This window comes from Rana temporaria, chromosome 8, assembly GCF_905171775.1.
Source record: "Rana temporaria chromosome 8, aRanTem1.1, whole genome shotgun sequence".
NCBI lineage: Eukaryota > Metazoa > Chordata > Amphibia > Anura > Ranidae > Rana > Rana temporaria.
The window spans coordinates 73,575,969-73,596,975 of NC_053496.1; the positions used below are offsets into that span (position 1 = coordinate 73,575,969).

Genomic DNA, 21,007 nt, shown 5'->3' on the forward strand with positions numbered 1-21,007 from the left:
CCCCGCCAGTAAGTTTTACATGTTTTGTCAGTAAAAAATGCTGCGGGAGGTTGGCGACACTGACAACCATATGTATTTCAACAGTGGCTGTTTTCCTGGAGTATAGCCTTAAATATAGTGGCAAATAATTCAAACTGTGTTGTAGCTGAGCCATTGTAGATGTATGGACACCTTATGCCTTGTACACACGATCGGAATTTCTGATGGAAAAAGTCTGACGGAATTTTTTCATTGGATATTCCGACCGTGTGTGTGCCCCATTGGAGTTTTTCCATCGGATTATTTTAGGAATTCCGTTTGTCTGTATGGAACTCCAACGGAGAAAAAACACACATGCTCAGAATCAATTTGACACATGCTCGGAAGCATTGAACCTAATTTTTCTTGGCTCATCGTAGTGTTGTACGTCACCGCGTTTTGGACGGTCGGAATTTGGTGTCACAGTGTGTAAGCAAGACAGCATGAATGGAATTCCGTCATAAAAATACGTCGGAGTTTATCCCGACGAAAATTCCGATCGTGTGTACGGGGCATTAGATGTTTACTGGTCTATGCTATATGGCTTATTTTTTTGGTTTTTATTCCTATTTTTGCACAAATGAATGTGCATATTTTTAAAACCAACCACAGAACATTAATCATATTACTAACATTTACAATAGAATTCTACAGGATTTCCTGGACTATGCTGTCAGGGCAAGACATAGTATGTGGGTTAGAACAATAGGGAGATGTCACATACAGTATAATAATTCTGTTCTGTATAGTTCTTATAATAAATATGCAGGTGGCAACTTATTTTCCTTTAAATGCTATAAAAGTTATCTAATAAATGTTTAAGGGCATTGTGAAAAATTACTCAACCCAGAAAAACCAATCATGTATCACCGTCTAATAAATTGTTTGATTTGAATAAACTGGGAATTGATTGGCCCCTAGCATTTGCAATTTACGGCACTATTGATGCTCTTATGGTGAAAATTTTACATTAAGGCTCCCTGCACACTGGCGTAAAAAATGTTGCTTCTATGGGAGTTTTGTGTTCTGCCTGTAGAAGCAGCTCAATGTTATCCTAGGTGTTTATACACATTGGGACGTTTACAGTCATATTTTGAGATCAATGTTTAGAGGCAGGAAAAAAAAAACCTTCTCATTCGTGTTTCTGGAGCTCACTGGCAGAAAACACATAAAACTCTCCTAAACTCGACTAAACTTTGTACAAAAAATGCTCTATATGAGCGTTTGTTACTCCAAAGAGAACAGATGTTTTTTTAAGCCCTGTGTGCATAGAGCCTAAAATGTGATAAAGGTGGTAAGTTTGCATATTCTTCTTAGGCCTCGTACACACGACCGAGGAACTCGTCGTAAATGAAACATCGTTTTCCTCGACGAGTTCCTTGTCAGGCTTGTGGAGAAACTCGACAAGCTTGCTTTGCGTACACACTGTCAAGACCAAATCTCCTCGTTCTCAAATGCGGTGACATACAACACATACAACGGCAGGGGAAGTACGATTCCACTGGCACAACCCTTGGGGCTGCTTTTGCTAATCTCATGTTGCTGCGTGTTAAGTAAAAGTTTGGTAAGAGACAATTTGCACTTTTCAGACTGTTATAGCATGACGAATGTGCTATCTCCATTACAAACGCTACTTTTTCCGAAGGTGCGCTCCCGTCTCATACTTTATTCTGAGCATGCGCGGGTTTCTTAGCATACACACGATCGTGTTTCTCGTCAAAAACCAGCCCAACGAGGAACATGACAAGGAAATTGAGACTCCCGTCGAGGAAAAAGAGAACTTGTTATTTTTTTTTCTTGTCGAGTTCCCCGACAGTTTTCTCGATGAAAAACATACACACGACCGTTTTCCTCAGCAAAAAAGCTCTGCCACCAAGTTTCTTGATGGATTCTGTCGAGGAAAACGGTCGTGTGTAAGGGGCCTCAGTTTTTCATCGAGAAAACTGTTGAGGAACTCGACAAGAAAAAAAGAGATCAAGTTCTGTAACAGTCTGAAAAGTGCAAATCGTCTCTTACCAAACTTTTACTTAATACGCAGTAACATGAGATTAGCAAAAGCAGCCCCAAGGGTTGTTCCAGTGGAATTGTACTTCCCCTGCCGTTTCAGAACGAGGAGATTTGGCGTTGACCGTGTGCACGCAAAGAAAGCTTTCAAGTTTCTCGACAAGCCTAACAAGGAACTCGTCGAGGAAAACGATGTTTCATTCACGACAAGTTCCTCAGTCGTGTGTACGAGGCCTCATTCGTGTTTCTGATTGGAGCTCACTGGCAGAAAACACATAAAACTCTCCTAAACTCGACTAAACTTTGTACAAAAAATGCTCTATATGAGCGTTTTTTTACTCAAGAGAGAACAGATGTTTTTTTTTTTAGCCCCGTGTGCATGGAGCCTAAAATGTGATAAAGGTGGTAAGTTTGCATATTCTTCTTAGGATTGAAGAATCTCAGATGGTTTAGACCAGAGATGTGGAATTTGTGGATGAGGTCTAATTAGGTCTCTGATTTTGTATAATTAATACTGTACTGGTAATCATATGTTACGGAGCCCCAGCATAGTAGTTCAAAGACAAAAGTGCAGGAAGACAAGCTCTGTCAGACAGCAAAGCAGAACAATGACAAGTTTATGAGCATGTAGCTGTCAGGCCTCATACACACGACCGAGTTTCTCGGCAAAAACCAGCAAGAAACTTGCTGGGAGATATTTTTTGCCGAGGAAACCGGTCGTGTGTACATTTTCGTCTAGGAAACTGTCGAGAAACTCGACGAGCCAAAAAGAGAGCAAGTTCTCTATTTCCTTGACAGGAATAGAGAAACTTGCCTTGTCGAGTTCCTCGACAGCCTAACAAGGAACTCGACGAGGAAAACGATGTGTTTCGCCCGTCGAGTTCCTCGGTCGTGTGTACGAGGCTTCAATTTGGCTCGTCGAGTTCCTGGTTGGGCTGGTTTCCGACGAGAAACTCAAGCGTGTGTATGCTAAGAAACCCACGCTTGCTCAGAATAAAGTATGAGATGGGAGTAAAAGTAGCATCTGTAATGGAGATAACACATTTTTCACGCTGTAACAGACTGAAAAGTGCAAATCGTCTCTTAACAAACTTTTACTTAACACGCAAACACATGAGATTAGCAAAAACCAGCCCCAAGAGTTGTGCCAGTGGAATCGAACTTCCCCTGCCGTTGTATGTGTTGTACGTCACCGCGTTTGAGAACGAGGAGATTTTGTCTTGACAGTGTGTATGCAAAGCAAGCTTGTCAAGTTCCTCGACAAGCCTAACAAGGAACTCGACGAGGAAAACAATGTGTTTCGCCCGTCGAGTTCCTCGGTCGTGTGTACGAGGCCTAAGAAGTTTCATTTACTTATCTACGGCATACATTTTCAATTTCATGGAAATTATATTAGAAATTAAAAGTATCTGAAAGGACATGTCAGATTGGGATTTACCTTCAGATTGCAAACTCCCATGAATATGACCCTCCTAATCCTCTTGTATTGAAACTATTTTTTCTCCCAATGATTTGAAAAGTACTGTTCAAACTGTTGGCATTATATAAATGCTGTAATAATAATAACAACAATAATTTGAATGCTTGTGTACACCATGTACCGTGACCTGAGATGTCCCAAAGCTCCTGTTCATTCAACAGTGAATAGATCACAGCTGAAAATGTGGTAATGATGCAGCATTTCATGAGCAGTGCTGTCTATCATTGGAGCAGCACAAGCATATTGTTTATAATTGTTCTTCTCCATATTTTGTATAGCTATACTCACCACTCGTAAGGAAAAATTGTTATTGATTATGTACAAATTATATTAACCACTTCAGCTCTGGATGATTTACCCCACCTTCATGACCAGGCCATTTTTGCGATACGGCACTGCGTTACTTTAACTGACAATTTTGCGGGCGTGCTACGCTGTGCCCAAATAAAATGTATGTCCCTTTTTCCCCACAAATAGAGGTTTCTTTTGGTGGTATTTGATCACCTCTGCTGGTTTTCTTTTTTTTTGCGCTATAGACATAAAAAAGACTGACAATTTTGAAAAAAAAAATATATTTTTTACTTTGTGCTATAAAACATACCCAAATGAAAAATAAATAAATGCAAATGTATCATCAATTTAGGTCAATATGTATTCTGCTACATATTTTTGATAGAATAAAATTCTAATATGTGTATATTGATTGGTTTGTTCAAAAGTTACAACGTCTACAAACTATGGTGTGTATATATGTATATGTATATATATATATATATATATATATATATATATATATATATATATATATATATATATATACATACACATACAGTTGTGCTCATAAGTTTATATCCGTGTTCCTGCTTAGCAAGAACACAGGATCAGCATATTCCCCTCCACAGAACGGTGATCTGCCTTGTTTACATAGTGATCAGTGAGTTTCAGATGAAGATCGGAGCGTTCATGTGAATGGGGCTTTACTTGATAAAACAGATGGATGGGGATCAGGACGTTCATGTGAAAGGGACCTTACTTGATAAAACTGACCTATGGAGATCGGAACGTTCGTGTGAAAGGGGCCTTACTTGATAAAACAGACGGATGTAGATCGGAACATTCATGTGAATGGGGCTTTACTTGATAAAACAGACGGATGGAAATCGGAGTGTTCGTGTGAAAGGGGCCTTACTTGATAAAACAGACAGATGTAGATCGGAACGTTCATGTGAATGGGGATTTACTTGATAAAACAGATGGATGAAGATCGGAACATTCATGTAAAAGGGACCTTACTTGATAAAACTGACCGATGGGAATTGGAACGTTCGTGTGAAAGGGAACTTACTTGATAAAACAGGCAGATGGGGATCAGAAAATTCATGTAAAAGGGGCCCTTACTTGATAAAACAGACGGATGGGGATCAGAACGTTCTTGTGAAAGGGGCCTTACTTGATAAAACTGACCGATGGGGATTGGAACGTTCGGTGAAAGGGGCCTTACTTGATAAAACAGACAGATGTAGATCGGAACGTTCATGTGAAAGGGACCTTACTTGATAAAACTGACAGATGGGGATCGGAAAGTTCATGTGAAAGGGGCCTTACTTGATAAAACAGACGGATGGGGATCAGGACGTTCTTGTGAAGAGGGCCTTACTTGATAAAACAGACGGATGGGAATCAGAACGTTTTTGTGAAAGGGGCCTTACTTGATAAAACAGATGAATGAGGATAGGAGCGTTCATGTAAAAGAAGCATTTGCTTGATAAAACAGTTTATTTTCAGTCCTATTGGTTTCTCTTGTGTTTTGTAGTTTATATCCATTAACCTGCAGTCATGTGCTAGCAAGCCTGATGCGCACCTCAGTTCAAAGTCAACAGCTGCCTCTGCTGTTCTTTCTTAGTCTGTTACTTATAAGTCAAAAGAAAAACTCTAGAGAGCATTGATGCGTCATTTTACATCCAGTATATGAACAGTTCATGCTGGTTAAAGCGGGAGTTCACCCATAAAACAATTTTTTCAAAGAATCCCCTTAGATGGATGCTCATTTTGTCTAGGGGAATCGGCTAGTTGTTTTAAAATATGAGCTGTACTTACCGTTTTCGAGATGCATCTTCTCCGTCGCTTCCGGGTATGGGTCTTCGGGAGCGGGCGTTCCTTCTTGATTGACAGTCTTCCGAGAGGCTTCCGACGGTCGCATCCATCGCGTCACTAGTAGCCGAAAGAAGCCGAACGCCGGTGCGGCTCTATACTGCGCCTGCGCACCGACGTTCGGCTTCTTTCGGAAAATCGTGACGCGATGGATGCGACCGTTGGAAGCCTCTCGGAAGACTGTCAATCAAAATAGGAACGCCCAGTCCCGCAGCCCATACCCGGAAGTGGCGGAGAAGATGCATCTCGTAAACGGTAAGTACAGCTCATATTTTAAAACAACTAGCCGATTCCCCTAGACAAAACGAGCATCCATCTAAGGGGAAAAAGTGTTATGTACGGGTGAACCCCCGCTTTAATCTGCTGCACGCCAAATTTTTGAGCAAGAAGCAATTATAAAGCCCCATACACACTATCAGTTTTCCTGCAGGTTTACCAAAACCATCTAATATGAGGTAAAATCTTAAGAGTTTCAATTTGTATGCAATCAGGCAGGCCCTTGCACTACATGGTTTTGGTAAACCTGCAGAGAAAAACCTGCAGGAAAACTGATTGTGTGTATGGGGCTTGAAAGTGAAAACATTGACAGTTGCTCTTCCTATGAAGAATCGAGTAAAGCATTCATCTTCATCATTAGATGTATATTTTGAGACATTGCATTTTTAAGATTTTTTTCATGGGCCGTTTTCCAGTAAACTTTGTTCCCTATATTGATTGCTAGGGGTTCCTTGAGCTGTGGCTGAATAACCTTCTATTTGACTATGCCTACAAAGTGCCAGGGCAAATACCACTTGGCAAATCTAGCAGCATGACACCAATAATCTTTTTTTAGCTGTCTGTAAGGGTGGCATTCTGCCCATCACTAGGGCTTCGGCCCTAAAGATTTGTTGTTGTGACACTGATCATATGTACTATCCTATGTATAATGCATGCATTTACAACTGTGTGTTGCATTTCCCGGTTTTCCTGTTTTTTTTTATTTATCAATCTCTGAAAACAATCCAAATCTACAGTTAAAAAAAAAAAAAAAAAGGACATTCTTTTCACTGGCCACCAATGTGAGGGGCATTTTCACACTAACCCTCAATAAATTGTTTTTTAGTAGGGGTTCTCCAAGACCTGAAGATTATTAGGGTTAGGGTTAGGGTTCAGCTTAGGGTTAGGGTTAGGGTTCAGCTTAGGGTTAGGGTTAGGGTTTCCCATTGAAGAATATGGCTAGGACTGGGATAAAAAGGTTGAGAAAAGGCAGCTTTATTGTATAGCATACATATCTGTGACTTGAAGCAGAACTCTACCCATAACAACTTGATAAACAATAATGTTCTTTAGCAAGGAACATACATTCCACATAAATAATTATGCTATTAAAATTAGTGTTTGCTGTAAATTGCCTCTAACATTGTGCCTGTTTCTTCTTGGAGGTTGCCATTTTGCTGACGGCCAGAGCCCCTGAGCAGAAGTAAATCTTTAGGCTGTCAGCAGATCGGCCTCTACATTTTCAGCACAGTGGCAAAAAATAGAGAGCAACTAAGCATGTGCAGAGCACACTACTGTGTATTGCTGGATGTTTTTTAAACAGCTATACTTTCAAAAGCGGCAAACATGAAGTGATTTAGCAGGACTTAATTTTCCAACTAAAGTTCCACTTTATTTGGGGATTCCTCAACAGAGAAGCATGTGCACTGGGACAAGTCTCAGAAGAAATTTTACTATTGGAATGCACAGGTACATAGGATTATACACTCAGGTTGCCCCAGGCACTCTTAACCCCAAACAGAATCCCTTTGTGTAACGTACTTTAATATAAACAGACCTCTATACCAGAGGCGACTCTAGGGGGGGCAGAGGGGGCCCTGACCCCCCCAACATTATGCTGTGCCCCACCATGTGCCCCCCCCCCAAAAAAAAATATTTTAATTGCTGGCGAATTAGCATTAGTCAGAATTGGTAGTTTACAAAGAAGTATGATGTACTTACTTCCTTTTTCCAGTGTAGTGATTGCAATAGAAATACAGTGTGTGTCTCTAATTAAAGCAGAGTTCCACCCTAAAATGAACTTTCTATTAACAGTTTGCCTTTAATATTAAAAAAAAAAGATAAAAAAAAATAAAAAAATGTTTTACTCACTTCTATCTGGCTGTTGCTATGCACATTTTGTAATCTGCCTAGTTCCTGGTCCTAGGTGGTTCAACTTCCTGTCCTAAGACCCCATTGCCTCCTGGGAAATGATGACACAAATTTCCCAGGAGTCTCTGGGCATTACTGTGCCTAAAAATTGCCCAGAATGCACCTCTGCCTAAAAACCAGGAAGAAAAAGGAACTGGGCTTCACATACCCACACATATGATGGATATGGCCACAACATGAGCTGGAGGATATAAGACAAGTGTTTGCAATGATTTCTGGAACCATTGGGGAGCTATCAATATGTTTTAGGGACTATTTAATGTGATTCGTTTTAGCTTGCAAAAAAAATAAAAATTATGCCCGGAACCCCGCTTTAAAGCACCGTATAACAGAAATGTTACCTTTGGTGGCACAAGTATAGAAGCGTTTGTTTAGCAATGGCCCTTATCACTTCCAGCATTTAGAATTTCCTGATGTAGCACCTTGTATTAACTGTTCAAAGCAAAATACTACAAATACACTAAACAAGCTATAAATGTGCTAGACAGACTGCCAAGTAGAACAGGACAGAAGTTCAGAGACCGGCTGCTGGAAACTTAGAAGCTGATTCCAAAAAAACAGTGTCTCTGTGTGCCGCCGATCTCCGTTCTCTGCGACGTTACGACGCACAGGGCGGAGAACGGCGCCAAATTCAAAAATGCAATTTTTTTCCTCCGTTTAGGCTGAAATGTATTCTTATACATATTTTTGGTTATGAAAATCACAATAAGCGTTTATTGATTGGTTTGTGTCTTAGCGTCTACAAAATAGGGGTTAGAATTATGACATTTTTATTATTATATATTTTTTTACTAGTAATGCCGGCTATCTGCGATTTTGGACCACTTGTCTTCTAGTTTTAATGAAGTGCGCAGGGTAGTTTGACATCTAGCTTGTGAACGCTTGCCTACAGATCTATGCTGATGAGCCCTCAAATACTATATTCATTTATCACTGGCACCACAGTAAGTCTATGGGAGAATAGATGGCCCTAGAATTAGAGATTCTGGGGCATATTCTTAAAGATCTGAGGCGGCGGAACGTATGTCCTTTACGTTACGCCGCCGCAAGTTTAAGTGGCAAGTGCCTGATTCCCAAACCACTTACCTGTAAACTTGCGGCGGCGTCGTGTAAAGTCCACCCGCGCAAGCCCTCCTAATTCAAATGATCCTGGTAGGGGGCGTGGATCATTTAAATTAGGCGCGCTCCCGCGCCGATCGTAATGCGCATGCTCCGTCGGGTAAATTACCCGACGTGCATTGCGCTAAATGACGTCTCACGGACGTCATTTGTTTTGACTGTAACGTAAATGGCGTCCAGCGCCATTCACGGACGACTTACGCAAACGACGTTAAATTTTCAAATTTCGACGCGGGATCGACGGCCATACTTAACATTGAGTACGCCACCTAGGGGGCATGTTTATCTTTACGCCGCGTATCGCTTACGGAAACGACGTTAAAACACTACGGCGGGCAAGCGTACGTTAAAGAATCGGCGTGACTAGTCATTTGCATATTCTATGCTGACCGCCACCTATCGGTCAGCGTAAATATTGCAGCCTAAGATACAACGGCGCAGGCCGTCGTATCTTAGGCATGTTTAAGTGTATCTCAGTTTGAGAATACACTTAAACATAGGATCGGACTTACGTCGGCGTATCTGCTGATACGCCGGCGTAAATTATTTGAGAATATGGCCCTCTGTAACCAGGGTTTTCTTGATCACTGCTGTGTTTTTTAGTGGTCATGAGCCATAAGGCACTGGTCAAGTTCCTGTTTGGGAGTAAAAAGAAGAACTTATGAATGTACATTATTCTACTGGACTGTTGTGGAAGGATAGCAAAACAGTTTTGGACTGATTAAAACATTTCATAAACAAAAACTTGGTTCTCAACACGAGTTTGACTACATTTGGTTATTTTCTGGAGATTCAGAAAACCCAGATGGTGACTATGCTTTAGAAGAATTATTCAAAAAAGTATTTATGACCAATTAACTGGCAGGTGGACTATTCACCTCTATTTCTTGTAGAAAAGATTTCAGGACAGGCATCAGTCCTCTTAAATTGATCAGATCATTTTGGTAATTGGACTGCTAGACTGCCTCTTCAAGAACTTTCACAATGGATTTCCTCTTGGGTTTTACCCCACTAAAATTCACGGGACCAAAATTCACAGTGTGATAAACCTACCTTTCAGCCGGGGCTTCCTTTCTGTTTAAAGAATGTAGTCCAAAATGACATTTAAATAAAGCCTTCTTAACATATTGTTCAGCCTGTGATGGCTCCATCCCAAGTTGTAGGCATGGAGCAGCCGTTGGGACCAGCACATTCTAGGCACACAAGAGAGAGCACCTTAGCACCTTAGTGTGCTTTTTAGTAAAGATAAACTTACACCTTAAAGGTTACGTGGGCACAAGGATTGACTTCCAGTTTGGGTTTTGGTGAACCAGGGCAGAGACTGTGTGTGTTTCTGTTGGGGACAGGGGCATAAAGGAGCATGAATCTTTTGTTTTTGCAGTTATCTTTTCTTTTTGTGATTTCCCGTTTGTGCCCATGCTCCTGAACATTTGGGCAAGCATGGCATTGAATTCTTCATAGTTCTCATTGCCTTTTCCTCTTTTGACAGATCTAAATGATGATCTCTGAAAACATTTGGAAGACCAAAGTCATCTAAATCGGTATCTGTAAGTATTAGCGTCATGTCACAACTGAGTATAAAAAAGAAAAGAGGCGCCTCTAAGTGTAGCAATATGGTTACATTTAATGAAGGTACAACATTTAGCAACATATTGCTACACTTATGCCGCGTATATGCGATCAGTCAAACCGATGACAGCGGTCTGATGGACCGTTTTCATCAGACCAAACCGATCATGTGTGGGCCCCATCGGTTATTTATCCATAGGTTAAAAAAAAGCAATCTTGTTTTAAATCTAACCGATAGAAAAAAAACGATCGTTTGTAGGCACGTCCATCGGTTAAAAATCCACGCATGCTCAGAATCAAGTCGACGCATTCTTGGAAGCATTGAAATTCTTTTTTTTCAGCACGTCGTTGTGTTTTACGTCACCGCGTTCTGACAAGATAGTTTTTTTAACCGATGGTGTGTAGGCACGACTGACCATCAGTCAGCTTCATCGGTTAACCGATGAAACCGGTCCATCAGACCGCTCTCATCGGATGGACCGATCGTGTGTACAGGGCTTTAGAGGCACCTCTCTTCTCTTTTATACTCTGTAGCTCCTGCTGGATTTTGCTTCTGATTCCCCTTGGGGAGGTTTCCATTTGTGGATGGACATTTTAATGTTACACAACCTATCACATTGCTATAATCTTTTTATATGGACTATAAACTGAAGAATGAATGAATGAATGAAAAATTTATATAGCGCGGCACATGCGAACTGAATCGCCTCTGGGCGCTTGTTGTTTGTGTCTCATGCCTTTCAGAAAAGCAGGGTTTTGATCTGCCTTCTGAAGGACAGGTGGTTTTGCTCCAACCGAATGCTGGTTGGTAAAGCATTCCAAAGCCTGGGGCCCTGGAAAGCAAACCTTCTTTCTCCTTTGGACTTGTATTTGGTTTTAGGAACCTTGACCAGATTTTGGTCGGTGGATCGCAGAATGCGATTGCAATTGTGCGGTTTGATCTTGTCGCATAGATATCTAGGAGCCTTCCCATGGATGCACTTATGTGTCAGGCAGAGTGCTTTAAATGCAATTCTGTCTTTCACTGGCAACCAGTGAAGGGATCTCAGTGAAGGTGAGATTGATTCCCAAGGTTTTTTCCCAGTCACCAGTCTAGCGGCCGTATTCTGTACGACTTGAAGACGAGCGATTTGGTACTTGGGGAGCCCGAGGTAAAGGGCATTTGCATAGTCCAGTCTGGAATTCACGATTGTTCCCACCACGACTGCTATGTCTTCTTTGGGAATAAATGGAATAAGTCTGCGTAGTAGGCGCATCAAATGGTGCGCCCCGCTGACTACTGACCCTATTTGTGCGTCCATTGTCATGAAGGTGTCAAACGTGACTCCCAGACTTTTGACTTTGGAGCTAGGGGAGATGATTTGTCCCAGGATGGGAGATGGTGTCCAGTTTGTTGTCGGTTGTTTCTTCCGACTGGCATCGAAGATAAAGAGTTCTGTTTTAGCGCTATTGAGTTTGAGATAACTCTTAGTCATCCAGTTTTCTATTGAAGAGAGACATTTCTCTAATCTGAGATGATGATCATTTTTATGGCAGATGCGAAAATACAACTGCGTGTCGTCTGCATAAGAGTGATAGAGTAGTTCTTGGCTACTGATAATATCAAAGAGAGGACGAAGATAGATATTAAACAGCACCGGTGATAGGGGGGATCCTTGGGGGACCCCACATGGCACCGTGCGTTTTTCTGACGTGAAGGATCCCAGTTTCACTGTTTGTGATCGGTTTCCGAGAAAAGAGGAGAACCATGGTAAGGCATCTTCTGAGACTCCGGCGACTTCTGTTAGTCGACTCAGTAGCAATTTATGGTCTACTGTGTCAAAAGCTGCGCTTAGGTCCAGCAGAACCAGGAGACACGATTCTCCTTCGTCTGCGGCCTCGAGTGCATCGTCCCATATTTTCAGTAAGGCCGTTTCTGTACAGTGTCCGGGACGGAACCCGGATTGAAATGGATCGAGTAGGTTGTGGGTGTCCAGATGCTGTTGCAGCTGATTTACCACCACTTTCTCCATTATCTTGGACAGAGCATTTAGACCTGTTATGGGACGGCGGTGAGTTGGGTCCATAGGATCCAAATTAGGTTTTTTCAAGATCGGCAGGATTGTGCCCTCTTTCAGCAGGGAAGGCACTATGCCTTCCTTAAATGACTGATTTATAAGCTGCGTGATCGGAGGCGCCAGGATGTCGGCACATTCCTTCAGTAGCTTGGTGGGAATGATGTCATTGGGTGCTGTGCTGTTGCGCAGCGCACCAATGAATTTTTTTGTGGTATCGATGGAGATGGGTTCCAAAGTGAACTTCGTTGATTGTAGAGGCGTTCCGTCGGTGTTTTGATTGAAGAGGGGGCTGAGTGGAGTATTGTTTTGCCGAATACTTACCCGAATTTTTTCAATTTTGTTGATGAAGAAATCCGATAGTTCATTGCAGAACTCTTGGGTGTCTGAAGTGGGGACTTCAAGACATCCCGGATTCATGGTCTGGGTGACCATCCTGAAGAGTTCGCGTGGGCGATTCATTGCGCTGTTAATCACCATGGAAAAGTGAAGTTTTTTGGCTTTGAAAATTTCCTTGTGATATCGTGTTGTTACTGCTTTGTAGAAGTTGAGGCGGTCTTCTGAAGGACTTCTTTTCCAGGCGGCTTCCGCCCTTCTGCGCTCTTGCTTCAATAGCGACAGCTGGTTATTGAACCAGCTGGACTTTTTTGCCCGGCAGCGGAGTTTGCGCTTTGGTGCTGCTAAGTCGGCTGACTGTAGCAGAGCTGCATTTATGGCATCCAAAGTATCTGAGGCTGCTAGCTGAGGAGGAATAGCCCCAATTCGGTTTCCCAGGGTAGATCTGAAGAGTTCCGAGTGGAGCTTGAATAAATGGACCTATGAATAAATGGTTGCGGAATGAATCATCTGAGTTTCCATTATTTCTTATGGGGAAATTCGCTTTGATATACCAGTGCTTGTTACATGCATGTTTGTGGAACTAATTATGCTCACAATCTACGGTTTTACTGTGTATATTCCTTCTATTATTCAGTTTGTGGGCTGCTGTCTCATGTAGGCTCATAAATTACATTGAAGATATTACAACATCTGATTTACCTAATTAACATTTCAGCTCCTGGGGGTGGTCATTTTTCTTGTTTAAAAGTTTCCTTATAGTCTTTTTTTTTTTTATGGAAAAATGTATTATAAATGGTGACAGGAAGTACATATTTTCTTTATCCAGTGTGGTGGTGCTTGAACTGCTAGCTGAGCTACATAAATGTTTACCAACTTTATTTTACTGTGTACATTTTCAGGGCCAGAACTCCTCATATGAGTCAACGTATCTCATGTAACCCCTTGGTGTGCGTACATTTACTGCCTGTACATGATAATTATGTTTAAAAGAAAGGGAATACTATTGGCCAATTATGTCGCCCTTCTGAAAATGTTAGTTGCTTGACTGCTATGATAATTCAATGGCCTTCGTAATATCTAACGTGACTTTCCTGGAACATTCATTCTGCCCGTGTGCTCAGAGTGAAGTTCACTTATCTCCCCAATGAGATACACAGTGTCATCTTCTATATTGTTTCTGGCACATGTTCCTTTAAAGCATATCTAAAGCTAATAAAAAAAAGTGTAAAATATCTCAATTTGCCAGTCCTGTGGCTGCATCCATATATTTTTTTCAGGCAAAAAACATTTTCAGCAGAAAAATACCTTCAGACAGAAAATAGCAGCTGGTCTTGTCAGAAATGCAGCATACTTGTCAATTTCTGTAAACTGAAAAGAAAGCTCAAATCTTGTTATTCTTCTTGCGAAAACTACTAAACCTATCAATCCATCTAAAGAAAATGAACAATGGCAGGCATGTTTAAGTCCAGCCTGTGTGACAACCATGTCTCCTTTCGTAGATACCAAAGAAAAATTAATATAGGCATAAAGAGGCAGAAGCCTGTTATTCACGAGATTAACAGATGGAGATAAAGGGTAAGAGCCCTAAAAATAAGAAAACAAAGGCAGCCACCACAAGGAATGGTAATCTGCAATAAATTACATTTTTGATTTTAGGTTTACATGCACATTTGTTTTTTTGTTTTTTATTCCCATATCATTTCTTTGAATTAACCCCACATAATTTATTGTTATTATATTTAAATGGTAAAATGTAATATTACTTGAATGTTAGGAAATACCCTAAATATTTCAGTGTACTGCCTGGGATACCCTTACCACAAGGGTAAGGATATAATTTTTTTTAAATTTACAGAAAAATCCCTAAACTGCCTAAAAAAAGTAAATACTGAAATATTCCCCTTCAATCTGGAGCTCCCTCCTGTGGATTTGATTTACTAGTGCAAAATTTGGTGAAGCTGTGCTCAGAAACCAATCAGCTTCCAAGTTTTTGTCAAAGCTTACTTGAACAATATGAAGTTAGGCTCATTTCACACGGGGCGGATCAGTAATGATCCCCGCTGAGCCGGCGGATGACAGGGCGGTCCCCGCACACTGTGCAGGGACCGCCCTGTCTTTTCTCCACTCTCCCCTATAGGGGGATCAGATGAACACGGACCGTCTGTCCGTGTTCACCTCATCCGATCCGCCAGACGGATGGAAAAGTAGGTTTTTCCTCCGTCACACTTTGGCGGATCGGAGCGGGTCGGATGTCAGCTGGCATGTCACCGCTGACATCCGCGGCTCCATAGAGGAGCATGGAGCGCCCGTTCAGGTTCGCCTAAAAAACTTGCAGGCGGACCTGTACGGGCGCTCAGTGTGAAAGAGCCCTTAGAAGTCAATTGGCTACCATGCACAGCTGTACCAAATGTTGCACTCTCCAGTTTTAGTAAATCAATCCCACTGTCTCTTAGCCCACGTTAAAACTGAGGGTGGGTTTGAAATCGTGCAAGTTCAGCTGATATAAAATAATATACAAAGTTGTTGGAAAGAATCTTTAGAATGGCAAAGATGTTTTTATTACAAATTATGTCCAATTCACATCCATTTCGCATAAGTGGAAAACCTTAGAGCCCTTGCACACTGAGGAGCTTGAAAACTGCCCATAAAACGCTGAACGCTTTTGCTGCGCTTTTCTGGCGCATTTAAATCGCTTTTAAGGTGTTAGCAGTGCAGTTTTTTTGAAGGTCACGTGAAAAAAAAAGAACCATTTTGAGGCTCTTTTGAGGCACTTCCTATTGGAGAGGGGCACTTTTGAGGCGCTCCAAAGATGCTGCTTGCAGTAGTTTTTTTCACCTCCCTGCCAACACACCACCCCAGTGTGAAAGAATTCATTGATTTAATTGAAATCAGTTTTCGTGAGCTTTTCAGGTGCTTTTGTGAAAGGGCTCTTAGAATAAGAGGGAGGTGAAGCCTTTATCAATTTACATGTACTATCCTGTCCCCATTGTGTTTAGCTGGTTAGTGGGCATAGAGGAGGAAGGAGGGAGTGGGCTGTCATTTACCACTGTGTGTACGCCCACATGTGTGACCAGTGCTGGGACAAGGTCATCCAGCGCCCAGGGCAAAGATGCCAAACTGCACCCCTCCTTCCCTTTAGGGGTAGGGTCAGGGTGCCCCCCATCCCTGCAATGAACCATTCCACCAGGGGCTGCCTCCCTTCTGCCCACCCCTTGTCCCAGCCCTGTGTGTGACTCTATAGTCACATGAGGTGCTCAGATGTAATAGAGAGGAAATGCTCAACACAAAAACTCACTGAAAACTGAGTATGTGCAAAGTTGCCACCACAGCTTCAAAATCCCTAGCTGTATTTGGGACATGAACAGAAGGTGGAGATAGAGAGCAGCAGGATCAACCAGGTTTTAAGCAAATCTTGTAATGAATGAGTGAGCATGAGCATGAGCAGCATGCAATACACCATTTATTGATAGTTTTTTATGATGTGGGTTTAGTGACACTTTAAGTGAGTTTAAATTTCAAATGTTCATGTTTGAGTGGAATATAAAAATATTACTATTTTTTTTTTTTACATACAAATAGCACTGCAGCATTAACTTTACCCTTTTCTTATTGTAGATGTTATGTATATATATATATATATATATATATATATATATATATATATATATATATATATATATATATATATATATTCACACAAAGGGGGTCATTTACATTAAATATAAAAAGACTGCTTTATAAAACTAAATTTTTTTGAGCAAGTGTAGAATTTTTTTTTTAAATATACACTTGGAAGTTGCAGTCGCTGTAAATCTGAGAGGTAGATCTGAAACGAGGGGAAGCTCTGCTGATTTTATCATCCAATCACGTGCAAACTAAAATGCTATTTCTTATTTTCCTTGCATGTCCCCCTTGGATCTACAGCGACTACACCTCCAAGGGCACTTTCAGTGCAATTTCAAGTACACTTTGCACTTGTAGTTTGCACTTGAAGTGCAAAGTTGATTTGCCTTATGTAAATTACCCCCAAAGTATATACATATACTGTGTATATATATATATAATTTTTTTTAATATCTATTTTTAACTATATTACAGAATTTTAGACTGACACTCTTCACAATGTATCAGAAGCCACCAGATGGAGGATGGGGCTGGATCATTGTCACTGCGTCGTTCTTTATTCAGTTCCTGTGCTATGGTTCTCCACTGGCTGTCGGTGTCTTGTACGTGGAATGGTTAGATGTCTTTGATGAAGGAAAAGGGAAGACTGCATGGGTTGGGTCACTTGCTGCTGGAGTGGGACTGCTTGCAAGTAAGTTGTTTTCTTCTTCTTGAAATTACTTGAACTAGTGATGCATATATGATTGGCATATAGCCAAAGCTATCTTCGTTCTAATCCATGTAGAAAGTTATATTGCAATAGATTTTTATGTGTCATGTATGGCAGTCTTTGTAGGCCATTGTGTGCATCAGATATGGAAAGCTTGCATGAAACAGGCTGCAGAGGTACCTCAATATTTTGTATTATGTAAAATTTTTACTTGAAAATTAGATCTTCAAAGAACAGCATCGTTTGTTTTGCACATTTATTACATGAATTATGCATGACTATTGTTCTCTCTAATTATGGGGACATGAAACAGCTGTTTTTTCTATTAGCCCTTTTCCTACTTATTTTATTGTTGACAGTGTAATCAGGCCACTAATATTAATCTGAGAATGCTAATTAGTCTCATATGTAGGTACAGTATACATGATTTTATGTGTTTTTTTTTTTTTTTTTTCAGTTTTGTCTGTTAAAGTTGTTTCTCGTTTTTTTTTTTATACTCATGTTTTGTTAACATGTACAATTCTTGTCTTCCTGGAATAAAATATTTCTTTAAAGGGGATGTAAATAAAATAAAAATAAATAAAAAATAACAAACATGTTATACTTACCTCCAGATGTGCAGCTCGTTTTGCACAGAGTGGTCCCGATCCACGTTTTCTGGGGTCCCTCGGCGGCTGTCTCTGGTCCTCCCCGCAAGAACTCCACACAGTCATGCAAGCTCCCTCGCATTGTGTGGAGTCCTTGTGGGCGCGCTCCCGTGATACAGCGAGCGGCCAACTGTATAACTCGGCCCCGCCCCTTGGCACGCCGCATCATTGGATGTGATTGACAGCAGCTCCAGCCAATGGCTGCGCTGCTTTTAATCCATCCACTCTAGCCAATCAATGGCCAGGCTGAGCGGCGAAGAGGATGTCGGGGCCGAGCACCGGACTTTCGAGGGGTCAGGTAAGTATAATGGGGGGCCAGTATAGCCGGAAGTTTTTTCACCTTAATGCATAGAATGCATTAAGGTGAAAAAACGTTTACCTTTACAACCCCTTTAAGTCTGAAGTTAAACCAGTAGGAGTGAGGCCATTTTGCTGTTTAGCTACTTTATGTACACGTGTTGAATGATGCTGACCATCTAGCAGCAGCAAAAAGTACAGTGAGGGAAATCTCAGGATTAAAGCTGAATTTTGCAGAAAAGGCATCTTTTTCCCTTTTCTTTTTTCCCTTTTAATGGGTTATTCTTATTTATCTTATTATTTTTTGCTAGAGTTATGCTTTATGTAAAGGTTTTATTCTTTGAATGGGAAACATTAGCTTGGGGAATCTTAATTGCCTAGCTTGAAATAGGTGCATTAATCTTCTAAATGTGTGCTTTAGTATAAAAATGTGTTTATGTAAAAGATTATTTAAAATTCTTTCCGAGGCACAGTCTCCTATACTTTAAAAATGACACTTTTGTAACCATTGAGAATACGTTCTTATTCGGATACACATTTAAGGCCATTCAGTTATTCTGTTATGTTAGCTTCTTGAGACTAATATCTGCTGTTCCCAGGAGGAAGTGCGGGATAGAGTTTACAGAGAGGCTGTGTCATTTATACAAGGGTTTCTTTGTATGTTGCAGTGGAAAATTAGGGTTACACTTAAACACTCTGAGGGCCTTAATAAAGAGGAATTACAGAAAGCATTATTGTATTATTGTGTTAAGCTTATGGAAAGCTTTATATTAAATATCTTGAGTTGTTATCTGATTAATTATTAGCAAGTCATATAAATAACATAGTTTGTAAGTTCAATAAAGGACACACTATCTAAGGTGCAGGACCACTAATAGTACTATTTAAAAAATAGGCAAAGACTCCACATGGTATTTCATATATTTTTTAGAGGAGATTTAAAGGTTAAAGCGGTGGTTCCCCCTTAAAACAAATGTCTAACAATACATTTGGAAGACTGCTTACACTGCGGGTATGCTGGCTTTTTTTTTTTTTCGTACATACCTCGATATCGCCGTTTCATCCCTCGACTTCCGGGTATGAGTCTTGTGGCGGTGGGCGTTCCTAGTTGATTGACGTTCCTCCGACCGACGCATACTTGACGTCACGACTTTCCGAAAGAAGCCGAACGTCGCTGCGCAGGCGCCGTATAGAGCCGACTCTATACGGCACCTGCGCAATGACGTTCAGCTTCTGTCGGAAAGTCGTGACGCGCAGTATGCGCCGGTCGGAGGAACGTCAATCAACTAGGTCCAGCAAGACTCATACCTGGAAGCCGAGGGATGAAACGGCGATATGCTATATGATCGAGGTATGTACGAAAAAAAAAAAAAAGCCAGCCTACCCGCAGTGTAAGCAGTCTTCCGAATGTATTGTTAGAAATTTGTTTTAGGGGGAACCACCCCTTTAAGGATAAAATCTTATTGGTTCTCCTCCTTCACCTTCAGTCCAGACAACTTGGAGGATAATGGTAAATTAAACCATTTAATGGACTTCCCATATATCCAAAGGCCTCTGTGGAAATATATCCATGTTAAAGTAACTAGATCTGTCCCTTCAATCCATAGATTTTGCTACATTTCCCATAATATGTATAGTGGCTTTGAAGATACTTAGGGGCAGATCCACAGAGCGAGTACACCGGCGTATCTACTGATACGCCGGCGTACTTTCAAATTACCCGCGTCATATCTCTGTTTTGAATCCTCAAAACAAGATACAACGGCATCTGGGTTAGATCCGACAGGTGTACGCCTTCGGATCTAAGATGCAATTCTTCGGCGTCTGCTGGGTGGCGTTCACGACGTTTTCCGCGTCGAGTATGCAAATTAGCTATTTCCGACGATCCACGAACTTACGAGCAGCCGTCGCATTTTTTTACGGCGTCTCTAGTCGGCTTTTTTCGGCGTATAGTTAAAGCTGGTATTTCGGCGCGTATAGTTAAACCTGCTATGTTAAGTATGGACGTCGTTCCCGCGTTTAATTTAAACATTTTTTTTGGTTTGCGTAAGTCGTCCGTGAATCGGGATGGACGTAATTAACGTCTATGTTAAAAAAAATGACGTCCTTGCGACATCATTTAGCGCAATGCACGGCGGGAAATTTAGGGACGGCGCATGCACAGTTCGTTCGGCGCGGCACGCGCTTCATTTAAATGAAACACGCCCCCTAATCGTCGATTTGAATTACGCGATGTTACGCCGCCAGAGATAGACTACGCCGCCGTAACTTACAGCACAAAATCTTTATGGATTCGAACCAAAGCCAGGAAAGTTACGGCGGCGTAGCGTATCTCTGATACACTGCGCGGGTGCAGATCTCTGTGGATCTGCCCCTTACTTTTTACAGTTGGAAATGTTTTTTTGTCCAGTTTGTTTTATTTCATAAAAAAAAAAAAAGAAACTACCTGACTGTATACTATGAGCAGGGATGGATCTGCTTGTTGTTGGAGATGTGCTCACCTGGGTGATGTCCTTATTGTTCAGTCAGATGTTGAGCTCGGTTCAGTTCATGTTCAGTCAGAATAGTCATTCTTTCCATATTAAACAATTCGTTATTTATCACACAAGATATCATTTCATGTGGCGTATTGTATTATGTAGCTAGGGTGACCAGGCGTTTTAGTGATCGCTTTGGAAATCAGCTTTCCACAATTAAGACCAGCAAGATATTTTGGTAACAGATTCAATACTAAATTTGTTAGAGTACAGAGATGAATAACCTGATTAGAGGAGTGGACAGCTTCTCTCTGTTGAATAGAACGAGAGGC

General features: G+C 41.2%; 1 protein-coding gene across 1 annotated transcript in view; it reads left to right on the top strand.

Annotated features, from left to right (window-relative positions):
- The window catches only part of SLC16A9 (solute carrier family 16 member 9), a 47,892-nt gene that overhangs the window by 1,619 nt on the left and 25,266 nt on the right, over positions 1-21,007 (top strand). Inside the window, exons 2-3 of the mRNA XM_040362038.1 lie at positions 10,449-10,506; positions 17,020-17,236. Of these exons, the coding sequence (XP_040217972.1) occupies positions 17,044-17,236 (193 nt within the window). The 5' untranslated portion in view covers positions 10,449-10,506; positions 17,020-17,043. The remainder of the gene's footprint in view (positions 1-10,448; positions 10,507-17,019; positions 17,237-21,007) is intronic.